The sequence below is a fragment of the Mizuhopecten yessoensis genome, unplaced genomic scaffold (assembly GCF_002113885.1).
Source record: "Mizuhopecten yessoensis strain PY_sf001 unplaced genomic scaffold, ASM211388v2 scaffold3689, whole genome shotgun sequence".
NCBI lineage: Eukaryota > Metazoa > Mollusca > Bivalvia > Pectinida > Pectinidae > Mizuhopecten > Mizuhopecten yessoensis.
Genome location: NW_018405170.1, coordinates 469,642 through 485,903, shown reverse-complemented (window position 1 = coordinate 485,903; position 16,262 = coordinate 469,642). Strand labels below are relative to the sequence as shown.

Here is a 16,262-nt window from a genome sequence, read left to right as displayed (position 1 = left end):
CCTTAAATTATTCGGACAAAGAGCTTCCGATGAGATTTGCCTCCGAGTTTTTCTACATCTACACAGTCTAAAGGTCTGCCCTGAACAGCCTGGTATCGGAGTGTATCATAAGATTGAGTTGATACATACCCCACACACCTGGTTTGTTTCTTATGTCGTTTAAAAAAAAAAAAAGATTCACCACATAATTTTAGCACCTTTCATTTTCAGATTAACCACTTAATTGGGCTTGTTTACTCTTTTTCCCTTTGTTTCAGAGTGATCGTGACCAGGTTACTTCTGGAAGCCACGGTCATCATCATCACCTTCACTCCATTAACACTGTAGATAGCTCTAACACTAGTTGTTATGCCTCTATGCTTGGTTCCGTTGCACTGCACCCGTATAACATGCCCTCCAATCAAATCACACCTGTGCCCCAGCCATATCTGCCCCATCCCTATAACTTATCCTCCACCCACCTAACGCCCATCCCTAGAGGTTACAGACGTCGGGGCGATGCCTCCGCGTCCAATAATGTTAGTTATACTCGTTTAGTGCCATTTTCACAATCATCTGCTCCTTTGTCCTCCACAATGCAGCCAACCTATGGCTCGTCAAGCCGAAGTACCGCCTGGCAGGGGAAGTCGGGCAGCCTGGGTAGCCTTAACGAGAAGACGGTGCCCTCTTACCAGGTAAACTGCAGGTCACCGTTGGCCGTCACAGAAATATAGCCTCATTATCATGTAGTAGCACTGTAGAGTTTTCCCCATAACGGTACATGGGTTCTGGGAACGGTTCTGATCCAAGGTGACTGTAATAAACATTTCTGTAGTATTGGGCCACTAATTCACAACAGGTTGTAGTTTTACGTGCAAGGCATAATTACATCTCATACATATGTATATATGTGTTTAGTACATCACATGATGAAATTGTGCATTTTCATTGGCTGTTTACATGACATGGACCCACTTGTATAAAACATCTCAACTCTTGAGATTTTCTCAAGTCTAAGATTTCCCATAGACAATACATTGCTTGAGATTTCCCTTAACTTTGAGATGTTTTATACAAGTGGGCCATGCTATTTATGTGATTGAGTGTTGTTGACAACAGTGGTTTTCCTTGACAGTGCACTTTCGATGTTTTTTCGAGACAAATATTTTATTATACTCTTACGCCAGTCGCTACACTATCTCGTCACTAATGTTGGCAACGTCAAACACAAACTCATGTTCACATTAGGTACCAGTTTTGTCTTAATGTAGGTAATATAAAGAGCATTCATTCATAAGTAAAGCTTCTATTCTATTTAAATGCAATGACATTTATCATTAGATGTACTGAATACATTCATGCCTTCTCCTGCAGTCATGGTGTAGTGTTGCTCAAAGGTGTATGGGGAATTCACCTGGCTGATCAGGTGCTGTACTCCTGGGTAAAGATACTCTGCTACTGCAGTAAAGGGGTTTCATTTTTTGCGGTTCATAATTTTTGCAAATTATTTTTGCGGAATCAATTTTGCTCACAGATTTAAGGTTGAGTGGCCATGTCACAGAATTTAGGTTGAGTGGCCATGTCACAGATTTTAGGTTGAGTGGCCATGTCACAGAATTTAGGTTGAGTGGCCATGTCACAGATTTTAGGTTGAGTGGCCATGTCACAGAATTTAGGTTGAGTGGCCATGTCACAGATTTTAGGTTGAGTGGCCATGTCACAGAATTTAGGTTGAGTGGCCATGTCACAGAATTTAGGTTGAGTGGCCATGCCACAGATTTTACTTCATTAAGGTGAAAGCTGCGTGAAATTCCTGCTAATTTTGGTGGGTTTTATATTTTGTGGAAAAAAAACTGTTACCATGAAAATGGCAAAAATTGGAACCCTGCAAAATGTTAACCGTTAGAGTATTGATGTACAGAAGTAATGGTAATGGTACATGTATTACGATGTATTACGATGTATGTAACCATAGAGTAGATTGGTTCTGGTTAAGGTGTAATTGAAGCGGAAACTAATATTAAATATATATGCCTCTAACAAAGACTATCATCAATGAGACCTTTTTGAAACAAACTTCACGGAAGCTATTGATAATTTTATGCTAATTGTTAGATATTTTAAAAATAGTTCAACAAACAAAAATCCGTATTTGGGCATTTTATTATTGAAATTCTTGGATGATGTCATACAAATTATTGTAAGAGAAAACCACATGTTGTACAACCATTGCTCTTTTTTAAACTTTTCTACCTCATTAGTTATTTAAAATTTTAAAAAAAAGTGTATATCGCTTAACAAATCTGTTCTCTTTTAAATTTCAAATTGATTTCTACCAGTATAATAGTTTAACATGAACCATCAACAGACACTTATTGCCGAAGCTCGATTTAATTTATTACGCAAATCATACCTTTCATAAGCACATAATCACACAGTAATGGCCCCAATTACCTCCCCTGTCTCTAGCCGTCCGGTTTTTACACGTTGGACGTGGTAAGTGCTTCCTGTTGATGAGGATCATCGTTCCCCTACGTTTAGCATTGGTTACCTAAACTACTGGTTCACAGTTTGGATTTTGAGTTGTTGAATTCTGAGTGCATTTAAAACACCACTAATATATAATTATTATCGCAAAGATTGTTACCCTTGATTTGTACTAACCCGTTTTTGGTATTTATTTATTTATTTATGTTATTATTGTGCACTAGACATTTTTAGAGGTAAATGACGTTGCGATTTGTTGATTTAAACAATAAAAATGTTCTCTTCAGGAAACCATGCTTGCTAAAAAAAAATGTTTATGATAATTATATTAATATAATGTTTATTTGAGCATAACTATGTGAAAAAGTAACAAGAGTTATTTCACAACTGCATGCTAACTGTAAATCAACAACTTATCATCAATTAATTTTAATTTACATTTTTTTTTTTCATGCTCATTGCAAAATATTAATTGAAAAGTTATCCAAAAATCTTTATCTGTTTCAATTAATTTGAATGCATTTAATTTGTATTACCATGATGTTACTTTCCTTATATTATTTTTATCAGGGAAGCGAAGAAAAAAATCCAGAAAAAATTGTGTTAAAATATTGTAATGTTTTTTAACACAATTGTTTCCGAATTTCAACAGAGAAGCAAGTTTGGGAGGAAACCCCTCGGAGGAGCCAACAGGTCTGCTGGAGGGACGTCAATTATCCCGGAGACAGAGTACCGTAATAATATGTCTCACCTGATGGATACAGAGGCTGAGAGGGCTCGACTGCTGGCAAAAAATGGATACACGGCGACGGGAGAGTGGCGCTCTGACAACACCACGCCCAGCGCTTCACATAAACGCACGCTCAGTGCACACGGTCAGCGCAAAGAAGGTATGCATCTGATAACTTTTATTTCTTAAAACTGAATTATAAAATGTCTAAAATGAAATCTAATATGTCTGAAAAGTTAGATTAAAGTGAAATATGTGTTTTTACAACAATACAAAAAAATAGAGTATGCAGATGAACTTCATTCATGCAAACTCTGAAATGTTTATTTCTGTCAATTTTTTAACTTGGATATCTCAAATATTCCATTTTTATTATAAAGACTCCAACTTGATTTAGATTTGTTCTATTTACGTTCTTTATCAGATTACAGTGGCCCACTAGGTAACTAGGAGTTGACTTCATTAGATATTCAATAACCTTACCGTGTCTGATAGTGTTGTTAAGGGTACATGCTTAATTAATTACTTGAATCTCCATTTCAAAAGAGTTCCAAAGTATCAAACCGGTAAGACTCAAATTTATGAATTATAATTTGGGTTTCTGGTTAATTAATGAAACATTTGAAAGGTACACAAGAATAGCATCCAGTGCAGTGAAAAGTGCTTCCAATAACTGGACCCAGTTAGTTTTAAATTGTTAGTCCTAATAAATGGGCGATAACTCTAATACAAATTCAAGGTGTAACATGTAAGGTAGCATACATCCTTAAATGCATGTGTATGACATTTTCGGGTGCTGTAATTCCATATTGTACAATCCCAAGGTTAAGAGTTGAGATTTGACTCTGTGTGCATGTCATGTTACCTAACAACCCCGTAATATCAATATAGACCTGTAATTATTGCATGCAAATCAGTTCGTACATATGTATATATTGATCTAGTAACTTCGAGGAGTATTTCAGCAGATAATCCACCTGACATGAACAACCACCTAATACCGAAAAAATTAGCAATAACATTTATAAAACCTTGTTATACTGCCACAATGAGTCCAGACAATATGTGAAGTAAAAAGTTGAACTGCAAGAGTGACAAGTTACCTATTGGCATTGTAAAGAGTTTGGCAATATATTGAGGGACTGTTTTAGGAATTATTAAAAAAAATAAAAAAAATAGATTTAAATATTTAAACATAGAGTGGCTTTATAAAGGGGTTTGAAAATGTACAGAAGGATATGTTGAAGGGAATATTTGGGATTGTTAAAGGAAAATTAAATTTGTAAGAGGCCTGAAAGTACCACCATCTTATTTCCTACAGTCGGGTATTATAAAAGGCTTTCATAATATAAAATGAAGAGTAAAATCTGTGGTATAAATGTATGCTAAAAGACAAGGTACATGTATACTGCATGAAAGTTTGAAAGTTACGACATCATGATATCAACATGTTTTCAAAAAATCAAATAACAATATCCTCCTCCATTTTCTTATTGCACGGGATTGTTAAAACACAGCTACAGTAAGTTATCAATGTCAGAAGCTGACGAGCAGTGGCCTGGATAGATCTTAGCGTTACTTATTTCAGCTGTATCTCTTCTTTGTGTGCCTTTCATTTCCATATATGGAATGCCTTCCCAAATACTCTTTGCAAACTGTTTGTTGGTTTTCAATGTGGTAAGCTGCAAGTGGTTGTGAAATCTACGAAAATGCTATACAAATAAACAATCTAAAAAATTGAAAAATTATAATACAGTATTCATCGTATAAGTGACCTGGGTTTATTATAATGAAATACATGATAAATCAAGGCACTGAAAAAATGAAAAAACATTGAATGCGGAAATGTACGCAATTTTACTCTTCAAAAATATATTTGTGTGTGGAAATTTTCATCTTATCAAATTATTCATGGTGTGGAAATAATGTGTTGGAGAGTCGGCTACAATATATATTTGTATGGTGTGTCAATGTATTCAGATAGGTTTATTCAATTTTCAGATTTAAGTGAAAATTTCCACATCTCAAAAATTTCTTATGTTACATTATGTTAGAAATTTGATAACTTGTTTGAAAATTGTGTGAAACGTTTGTGTTACTAACATGAATGGCTCATAATAAATTCTCCGTCACAGTAAATATGTGCAATATTGATTTGTTATGATATGAGGTAAACAAATATTTTCAAAAGTAAAAAAAAAAAGGAGAGCAGCATTTTCCTTGGAAGGGACACTGTTACAATGAATACATGGTTACAAAAGAATAATGTAATTTATTCAAAATGCGAAAAAAAAGAAATTTAGCAAAACAATTCGCAAAAAACAAAGAAAAAACACATACAAAATGCTCAATTTTATTGTTCAATTGGAATGTCAATGGAAAAAAAATCAAAATTACCACTGGCAGCTTGTGTGGCCCGAACAGCAGAAGCTATCGAAAAAAAATATATTGAGGACCAAAATATTCCTGTCCTAACTCTGGTCCTGAGCTTTTATGTTTGTGTCGTTGGCAGAAAAAGTGTTTGGTGACATTTGGTTGAAAGACATTTATACTGCTTAGAGAGAGTTGATCTGGGGATGTAGTGAGACATTTATACTGCTTAGAGACAGTTGATCTGGGGATGTAGTGGGACATTTATACTGCTTAAAGAGAGTTGATCTGGGGATGTAGTGAGACATTTATACTGCTTAGAGAGAGTTGATCTGGGGATGTAGTGAGACATTTATACTGCTTAGAGAGAGTTGATCTGGGGATGTAGTGAGACATTTATACTGCTTAGAGAGAGTTGATCTGGGGATGTAGTGAGACATTTATACTGCTTAGAGAGAGTTGATCTGGGGATGTAGTGAGACATTTATACTGCTTAGAGAGAGTTGATCTGGGGATGTAGTGAGACATTTATACTGCTTAGAGAGAGTTGATCTGGGGATGTAGTGAGACATTTATACTGCTTAGAGAGAGTTGATCTGGGGATGTAGTGAGACATTTATACTGCTTAGAGAGAGTTGATCTGGGGATGTAGTGAGACATTTATACTGCTTAGAGAGAGTTGATCTGGGGATGTAGTGAGACATTTATACTGCTTAGAGAGAGTTGATCTGGGGATGTAGTGAGACATTTATACTGCTTAGAGAGAGTTGATCTGGGGATGTAGTGAGACATTTATACTGCTTAGAGAGAGTTGATCTGGGGATGTAGTGAGACATTTATACTGCTTAGAGAGAGTTGATCTGGGGATGTAGTGAGACATTTATACTGCTTAGAGAGAGTTGATCTGGGGATGTAGTGAGACATTTATACTGCTTAGAGAGAGTTGATCTGGGGATGTAGTGAGACATTTATACTGCTTAGAGAGAGTTGATCTGGGGATGTAGTGAGACATTTATACTGCTTAGAGAGAGTTGATCTGGGGATGTAGTGAGACATTTATACTGCTTAGAGAGAGTTGATCTGGGGATGTAGTGAGACATTTATACTGCTTAGAGAGAGTTGATCTGGGGATGTAGTGAGACATTTATACTGCTTAGAGAGAGTTGATCTGGGGATGTAGTGAGACATTTATACTGCTTAGAGAGAGTTGATCTGGGGATGTAGTGAGACATTTATACTGCTTAGAGAGAGTTGATCTGGGGATGTAGTGAGACATTTATACTGCTTAGAGAGAGTTGATCTGGGGATGTAGTGAGACATTTATACTGCTTAGAGAGAGTTGATCTGGGGATGTAGTGAGACATTTATACTGCTTAGAGAGAGTTGATCTGGGGATGTAGTGAGACATTTATACTGCTTAGAGAGAGTTGATCTGGGGATGTAGTGAGACATTTATACTGCTTAGAGAGAGTTGATCTGGGGATGTAGTGAGACATTTATACTGCTTAGAGAGAGTTGATCTGGGGATGTAGTGAGACATTTATACTGCTTAGAGAGAGTTGATCTGGGGATGTAGTGAGACATTTATACTGCTTAGAGAGAGTTGATCTGGGGATGTAGTGAGACATTTATACTGCTTAGAGAGAGTTGATCTGGGGATGTAGTGAGACATTTATACTGCTTAGAGAGAGTTGATCTGGGGATGTAGTGAGACATTTATACTGCTTAGAGAGAGTTGATCTGGGGATGTAGTGAGACATTTATACTGCTTAGAGAGAGTTGATCTGGGGATGTAGTGAGACATTTATACTGCTTAGAGAGAGTTGATCTGGGGATGTAGTGAGACATTTATACTGCTTAGAGAGAGTTGATCTGGGGATGTAGTGGGACATTTATACTGCTTAGGGAGAGTTGATCTGGGGATGTAGCGAGACATTTATATTTTTTTACCACCATCTTATTTCCTACAGTCGGGTATTATTATACTGCTTAGAGAGAGTTGATCTGGGGATGTAGTGGGACATTTATACTGCTTAGGGAGAGTTGATCTGGGGTTGTAGTGGGATATCGGTACTGTATTCTGGTTTATTGTTTTTCTGATAGCTTAGATACTTGTGTGACAGGTATTGGGTTTATTGTCCAATTTACACCAAACGGTATAATTCTACTAAGACTAGTATTGTCCACAGTCTGCCCAACTATTTTTTTATTTTTTATTATATTAATCTGGATATAGCAGCAATGCCTGCATCCACTAATATCCTATTAACTCATTCACCCCTTAAATTTCATAATGAACTATTCCAACCTTGAATTGGTTCAATTGAGTTCAAATGTGTCTTCAGGGGTGAATGAGTTAAATCCTATAAAAAAGAATCATTTTTGATAATTCTTTGCAAATTGCATAGTAATTGTAAAACCATTTGCTTGATATAATTCTATTTGCAATCTCGAAAATTGACAAAACAAATAAAGAGGGTAAAGAGATTTAAGCTAATATTGACTAGTTTCCGTAGTAACACCTTGTCCTGGTACCATCAATATCTCATCAAAACCAGCCAAGGATAAAACTGGTGAAGAGGCAAAATGGGCCTGTAGCATTCATCAGATAACGTGCATGTGGTTAAAGGTGAATTTCTGAATTCCATACAGCTGTAACCATATCTAAAGATAGCAAAACTTTACAAACTCTACAATCTTGAACCCTTTCACCCCTATGTTACTTAAGAAGACTCCACCATGCATTGATATGGATGAGTCCATTATGGTCTACAGTGGTGAAAGGGTTAGGTGAACAATCTGCAATCTATTTCCACATAAACGTATAATAAAGTCATGTCCTCTTAAAGAATTTGTGCTCGTAAGGTCTAGATAGAACTCCTTTAAAATTAAGACAGTTACCGTCAAATGTCAATCATTTTACAACACATTTTTTTCCAATATTCACGCTCATCATTTATCATTTTGTATAATTACATTGATTTGAGTGTTTTTACCAAAATATACAGGACACCATTAAGTTAATTGTGATGTATTTCCTGTCAGCTTTCAGTTCCATCTACTCAAATCGCACTGTGTGGCAGTATCACCTAGGTATTGGTATACAAAACTGCATTCTAGTTTGCCTATATTTTTTATAATTGCATGTCAATCCTTTTTCCAGTATAGCTCACCCCTTCATTTATTATAGCTATTAAAAACATACTTCCCATATCCCTGAGCTTTAGTTTGAATCAAGCAACTCATAATCCTAAAAATATACTTTGTATGCCAGTTCAGTATATTCTTTCTACCTTATTTTCCATTTCCAGAGCAGATAACTCTTCCAACATTACAAGTTGTCTCCCTTTTGAATTTTGAATTTTAATTGAATTAAATTTCTGTAAATGTAAATTCATTACTTAGGTACCTGTTAAGAAGGGAGATAACTCGTACAGTTAGAAGTAGACTTTGTATTCTGCTAAAGGCACTCGCTATTTCTTTGTGCTATGGATTCTTTATAGTTGTGTATTTTTTATCAATAGAGCACATTCATCGAAAGATAATGAAATTTGTATCTGTTTATTACACGTGATAAAATAACATGTGCCGAATTAGTGAATTGTAACAGTAGTTGTAACTAGCTGTGATGCTAACTTTTAGGTAGTGAACAACTAGTGTTGATATTGTATTTAGAATAAGCAGGAAACAGTTGAAGCATATTGAAATTAGTTCAGTTCGATTTTTCAAATGTCCAGGAGTTTCATCGAAAATACAATATGTGCTTGAAGAAAAGTAATGAACAAAATAATTAAAATTCAGATTAAAAAAATAAATGTTAGCATTTAACAAAGCCTGTCATAGAGATTTTACCATTTATCTTACAATGGTGAAATAGATACATGTATACCTATGTTGAATGCCTCCTGATAAAATTGATCCGAAATATTGACCATCTCCTGATGAAATTCGTCTGATATGTTGATCCTTCAGAAAGTGTCCCATTGGACACACCAAACAAAGGCCCTAAATCCGCTGAATCGTCAGGAATCAGTAAGTACTAGGTGTCGCCTACCTTGTTACGTCCGCATTCCGGTGGAAAGTGTTTATCTGCCCTTACTCTCGCCTGGGTTGCCTAGGTAACCGGAGCCTAGGTTCCCCGGGTTAACTTCCCACCAATCCCTGTCGATGCTCATAACGCAATGGTGGAAGGCTTGCTTATGTCGTAAATGTTCCCTGTTTTGTCATTCTAACTTGATGTCACTCATATCCAACAAACAAATCATAAGTAATCAATAATGTAGTAATCTTTGTTCAATGTCCAATAAATCAATAATGTGTTATACCAATAAACTAATCAATGTTCTTGACACATTAATTTAGTGACATACAAAGTACTCGTGAAATGTAATGTAACAAATGGCCAAGAAGCAGTTACCCATTAGAGATATTCCAAAATACCAAAATAAAAAGTGAAACAGTCTCTTTAAAATGGGGAAAGAAGGATAAACTGTTGGCCTTGTTCTAGTTATGCTTTCAGAAAATCTACCTAAAGTCCAGTTTATTCAAATTATGCTACCTATCAAATATATGTCATGATATGAGCAGCTGTATTTTCCCTTCCTACATGCATACATTTGAGAGTTTTCTGAATGTGAAGACATAACATCTAATTGAATGAGTGTACTCCTTTTTCAAGATCAAACAAATACCGAGATGATGAAATCATGAATACATATTTGGGTCAATATTCCACCCATATCTTATGTAATAGTCCATTACATGAATATAGATAAAAAAAAAAAAAATAGTGATATTGACCTGTAGATTTCCTTAGGTGTAGACATTCATGTTATACTGGCAATAGTTACATGCTATTTTTTACACAATTCTATCTGACCTTAGGAAAATATATACAGTATATTACTTAACATAAACAGTAAATCCATCAATTTTTGTAAATACCAGGTAGATATTTTCACTCTTTCGTTTTGAGTTTACGTGAAAATAAATATCTCACTAAAATACAGGTAATACAGTATCTTAACAAGACTGTTGATTGGTGTAGATGTAGCACTTAGTTTGGTGTAGTGATGTGTAATGATTATCTTCTATGTATACATAGTGCCTTTAAGAAAGGATGGTTGGAGACAACACATACATACAGCTCTCCAGAGGTCGGCATGTTTCTTACTGAATTTAAAGTGAAGGAATTACCCTGTGAAAAAATATAGCCTTCTGAAATTGTGATTTTATTTCATGTATCTTATATTTAATTTCTAATGAAAGTGTTAGAATTACCCGGTACAAGGAAAATATAGACTCTATCTAGTCATGAACATGTGACTGCTGTATACATCTTTATCCTGTAATAAGCCCAGAGGGCCACCACATAATCTCAGTATAGCAATGGACTTATCAAAGGACAGCAAATAATAAATGTTGTTAATTCTACTGAACTACGATACAAATACATGGGCTTATTGCTGGATAAACAGGTTATGTTGATCATTTTACATGTAATAAGATTGAGTGTCTTGATTAGGTGTTAATATAGAAGGTAGGACGTTATCTGATAATGAAATCTGCACTCTGCTCCTATACAATATACACTGACAGTGTAGTACCTGATAACATCACAACAGAGGTCATGTACTGGTGACCTCATCTTAGAGGTCATGAACTGATGACATCACATCAGAGGTCATGCACTGATGACCTCACATCAGAGGTCATGTACTGGTGACCTCACATCAGAGGTCGTGTACTGGTGACCTCATATCAGAGGTCATGAACTGATGACCTCATATCAGAGGTCATGGACTAGTGACCTTTTACTCAGGCTAGTCAATGTGATAAGCTCAAATATTTTGGCATTAGAAAACAAATAAACCTCTCAGGTTACCAGAATATTGATGACTGGTACAATGGTATTAGACCCAACACTATGGTATATTGTAGGGGAACAGAGTGAACAATTCGGTTTGAATCAGATAGGAAATCAAATGTACTTGTGCTTGTGAATTCATTCATTGTAATTGTATGTGTATTGAAGTGTAGCCATTTTGATTTTAACGTATATCTTACTGACATGAACTAAATATTTTTGGTGTGATCAATTCATTTTGTTTCTGCATAATCGCTGTAATTAATCTTGTAACATATTTAATTTACGCTTACTTTCATCAGTGGTACTTTAGGCATTTTGTACACAGCCTAAATGTGTTTGTCTGCATTCATGAAAATAGGCCGCATGATTTGATATAAAAATAATATACTTCAGTTTTATATTTAATACTTATCGATTAAATATTCTTTATTAATCAAAGTGTTGAATTCAAGAAGTTTTAAGTACAGCAGGAAGTAGTGTCAAAGGTGTGTAATTTGTGTTTGACTGCACAACCCAGTACAGCAGTTAGAAATGAGTACGCTAGTTATCTGCTGTACTGTATATCCAGGAATTCAACATAATGGCCAAACATTTTAATCAAGCAACAGGTCATTATTTAATCAACCTTGAAATTACGAATTCAACATATCAGCAAATATTTATGTTTTTATGATGTCTTCCCTTTTGCTTCGGTGTCTCCTCAGTTCCTTATGTTTCATTTTTCTATTGACTTAAGATATTTTTTTAATCTTGCTTTTCCATATGATTAACAATTAATAAACTCAAATATAAACTCATATCAAAACAGTTGATAAATTTATACAAATTGTTATTTTCATCAGATTTACATCCATATGTTAATTTTTGAATTTATGAGAATTTGCTACAAAGTTAATCATTACAAATTTTGGTGATATGCTGCATGGAAAATTATGTATAATTCAGCCTGATGAATGGAAAGCTAAATCATGAACAGTTTTGGAGTGTCTCTCCAGTCTAGTTGAATCAGTTAAATTCATATATCGTAAACCTATTTTATGTTGCTACTCTATATTTTGTGAACCACAGAGTATATCGATCTAATTATAAACCAGCTACATGTATGTATATTGTAATCATGTTGTTTTATATTACAGACCTACCCAGAGTCCCAGCTAATAGTGGGCCGCAGGGTCTATCAGTGGTCTCGGCCCCTGCACCTGTAGTCCAGCGCCCCGAGCTCGCCTCCCGGTCCGAACTTGAGTCCCCAGGAGCAATGTCCATAACGAGAGTCGGCTCTAACCAATCAATGCCTGAGAGCCAAGGTAGCTCCGCCCACCTGCGGTCGACCAAGTCCCAGAGGATACGTGGTGCGACAAATAACTTAAGACTTCGGCAGCTGGAACTTAGGGAAAACCATGCAGTGGTGTTTAGCTGAAAATTCATAAAACCAAAAATGTGAAGTATTACATTCAGTATTATATGCCAAAAGAAACACTTTGTTGGTTGTGTGATGTGGTGATTTAATTCTGATAAAAGCGATTTCTTTCAAAGTGGTTAGATATATACTTTAAAACCAACTTGAAGAGGAGGTGTTTGACAGTGTGTGCACTGTACCACATGTTATGTGCACTGTACCACATGTTATGTGCACTGTACCACATGTTATGTGCACTGTACCACATGTTATGTGCACTGTACCACATGCTATACCAACAGGACAGGGGTTGTTTTATTGGGCGAGAAGATTTGTGCGTATCTTCAGGAACCTTTCCAAATAAGGCGTTCACAGAGTGTATAAAAGGAGTGCCTACAGGCGATTGTTAGTCTTACTGCTGCCTCATGTTTGACATTTTCGTGTTTATTATGTAGCCATCATTAATTTTCATTTTACTTAATTAGCATATTGACATTTAATTCAAGTTTCAAAACTAAATGTATTAATGCAAGATGCGAGATTGAGGCAAACAGTCATGTTAGACGTGATGGTCAACAAAAGTCCTGTGGACGAATTGTAAGTATACTGGGGTACTAATCCTTGGTAAAACTTCTTTCACTCATTTTCCCCTGAAATCTCATAATGGGCTATTCCAACCTTTGAATTGGAAGAGTTCAAATGTGTCTTCAGGGGTGAATGAGTTAAAGGATTTGCCTACGTATCCTAGGGTTAAAGTTCCCAGTAGGAATAGCCTACATTTAAAATGTGTTTTGCTAAGTGAGTACAAGAAACTTGATTTTCTCGTACGTATGTTACAAAATGTAACATTGCCTTAAATTACCTCGAAGAACAGTTCTATTACTTGTCAACATAGATATAACAATAAAATACCATTTGATAATGAAGAAATAAATGTAAAACAATTAATCAAAATTAATAAAATCACAATTGACAAACATGAAAATAATTTTTATTGTTTATGACAAATACAGATTGCAAAAAAAAACAGTTTCTGGTCAAGATTGATAAAAATACATTGTTTCGATTTTTTTGCGATTTTTTTTATTGTGATTTTTTCTTTTGTGAAACTAGTGAATACTTTAAGTTAATAAGTCTGCTACATTATAGAAAAATGCCTTATCTTAATAAGAGCATTTCAATACTTTTAATTTCTGAGAAACTGTGATATGAATTTGAAGCTCATCAGTGTATTTGGTGTAAGTGGTATTTCTGAACAGCTGTGATATATATCTAACTCAATGTATTTTATATTAACAGAACATTTTGACTCGAAATGTATCTTATTGTAAATCAAGTTTGAAACAGTTGTATTTAAACTTTTGTCATTTTTAATAAATTTTCATTATTACCTCAATTATAATTTATCAAATTATATTTACTTTTTTTTCATTATTGCTCTTACTATTTTAAATCTCTGCTCCCTGTGTCACCCCTATGTCATTTTCATTTTGTAGAAATGATTGATTTTTCTTAGATACGGTGACATGATATATTGTATAGTAAATATTTGTGGTTTATTTTGGCATAAACATATCAACCTCAGTCATTAGATTTTAGTGCCAATTCAAATAGACTTTATGTGAAACTTTTGTCGCATCTTTTCATTCTTATCTCAGCGATTTTGATGGAACTGGAAATGTTAGTATAAGTTTATACAACATACACTATAACTTATATAATTATGTTCCCATACACAGAAACTGCAAAATGATGTTACAACAAGATAATTTATAATTAGGAAACCTGGAAAGAAAATACCTTCAATTTCATGATATACTGTGTATTGCCACAAAGAAAATTTAAGGTATGGTTTTTAATTTTGTGTAAGTGTATTTATTATTTAATGTAATACAAGTGAAATAGAAGATTTTATTGTAAAAATGACGTTTTGTTTTAAGTGTGAATTTGTGACAATAACTCAAGTAAACCTGATGGTGACCTTACAGTATAAGCAAGTTACTTGATTGTGCTGGAAAAGTTACAAAGAGAATACTTCTTCTTTCTTGTCCCTACATGGGGCAGTCGCCAGGTACTGGCTTTAGGTCGCTGGTTTTTCTCCGGGAACTCCGGCTTTCCTCTACAACCAAAACCTCATCTGGTTTGGCACATCCTTAAATGACCGTAGCTGTTTAAAGGACGTAAAACACAAACAAACAAACAAGTTTCCAATTGGTCAATTATCTAATGCCAACAGATTCCCTACACTATTGTCAAAAGGATTGCTTTAAAATATATTTAATTTCCTATTTGTCCATTCATTAAGGTGCCAAAAAATGCATGATGCCTAAAAACAGTCAAGTGCTTTATACGCTATTTATTTATTTGAATATGTATGAGTTATTGATTATAAAAATTGTTGATTACGGTATATAACCTTGTAAAATCCAATAGCTTTTCATATTATGGAGCTTTAAGACAAATATACGAGTTTCTACTCTACAAAATAGTGTATGTTTCATGTTTCTACTCTACAAAATAGTGTATGTTGTTTCATACCAGTGCAAAACATTAAATGTATGTGTGTTGAATGTAAAAACATGTATTTTACAGGGGAAAAAATATTTAAAAAATTAAAAAAATAAATAAAAAAAAGAGCTGATTTAACCTCAAACCTAAATTTGGTAAAGATGCTTAAACGATTCATATATATATTAGTGAACTCTTTTGGAATGGAGGTGCAAGTTACAGTCAGATAGCATTACGTCTTTAAATGGTCCTCTCGTGATCCCGAGTAGGTGTGGTTAATTTTTATGGCCAACTATTGCCACCCGTATTTATTATATTGGCCAAGATATTTTCGCCTTACTTAATTCTGTTAGCTTACTCTAACCAAACTTTCATATGATTGTTCCTGTAAAGACCTTTACTGACAAGTACAATTTATTTTAACAGGGTTTGAAATCAAATATGGCCACCCCTGCTTCTCATTGGCTGAAACAAATTTTTGAGCTTTTAAATATCAATAAAAAAGTTGAGTAATCATGGTTACCATTCAATATTTTAGCTCTACACCATCAAAATATTTTCATACACAAAAACATCAATAGTTGAGTGACTAGGCCTCTTAATTATATGTTAAGGGCATATGCTACCTTATACATACATATTTTTTGTTAGAGTTATCTCCCTTAATGTTTGTGCTATTTATGCATTCATTTTATCTTTCTAAGGCATCCCTATTTAATAAACAAAGTTTTAATTACCTTTCTTAATGTTGAACTTTTTTGGAAAGGAAATACATTTAACATTAATGTAGCATACAGCCTTAAGTCCATAACTAAAGAATTGATCACATTGACAATTCAGTTATTTCACCTCTTGGTTTGTTAATGGACAAATTTGATTTAGTAACCGTGATAGTAGCTGAGCTATGTGACTTGGAATACTGT

General features: G+C 34.6%; 1 protein-coding gene across 5 annotated transcripts in view; it reads left to right on the top strand.

Annotated features, from left to right (window-relative positions):
- Positions 1–13,799, top strand: part of LOC110447949 (tubulin polyglutamylase ttll6-like) — a 63,654-nt gene extending 49,855 nt beyond the window's left edge. Inside the window, exons 15-20 of one of the 5 annotated variants that reach the window (XM_021493947.1) lie at positions 582–674; positions 2,449–2,475; positions 3,119–3,356; positions 8,612–8,659; positions 9,539–9,598; positions 12,572–13,799. In XM_021493947.1, the coding sequence (XP_021349622.1) occupies positions 582–674; positions 2,449–2,475; positions 3,119–3,356; positions 8,612–8,659; positions 9,539–9,598; positions 12,572–12,852 (747 nt within the window). In that variant the 3' untranslated portion in view covers positions 12,853–13,799. Of the gene's footprint in view, positions 1–257; positions 675–2,448; positions 2,476–3,118; positions 3,357–3,620; positions 3,639–8,611; positions 8,660–9,538; positions 9,599–12,571 lie in introns of all 5 variants that reach the window. The other 4 variants (XM_021493944.1, XM_021493943.1, XM_021493942.1 and 1 more) reach the window with 4 other exon arrangements.
- Positions 13,800–16,262: the final 2,463 nt, after the last annotated feature.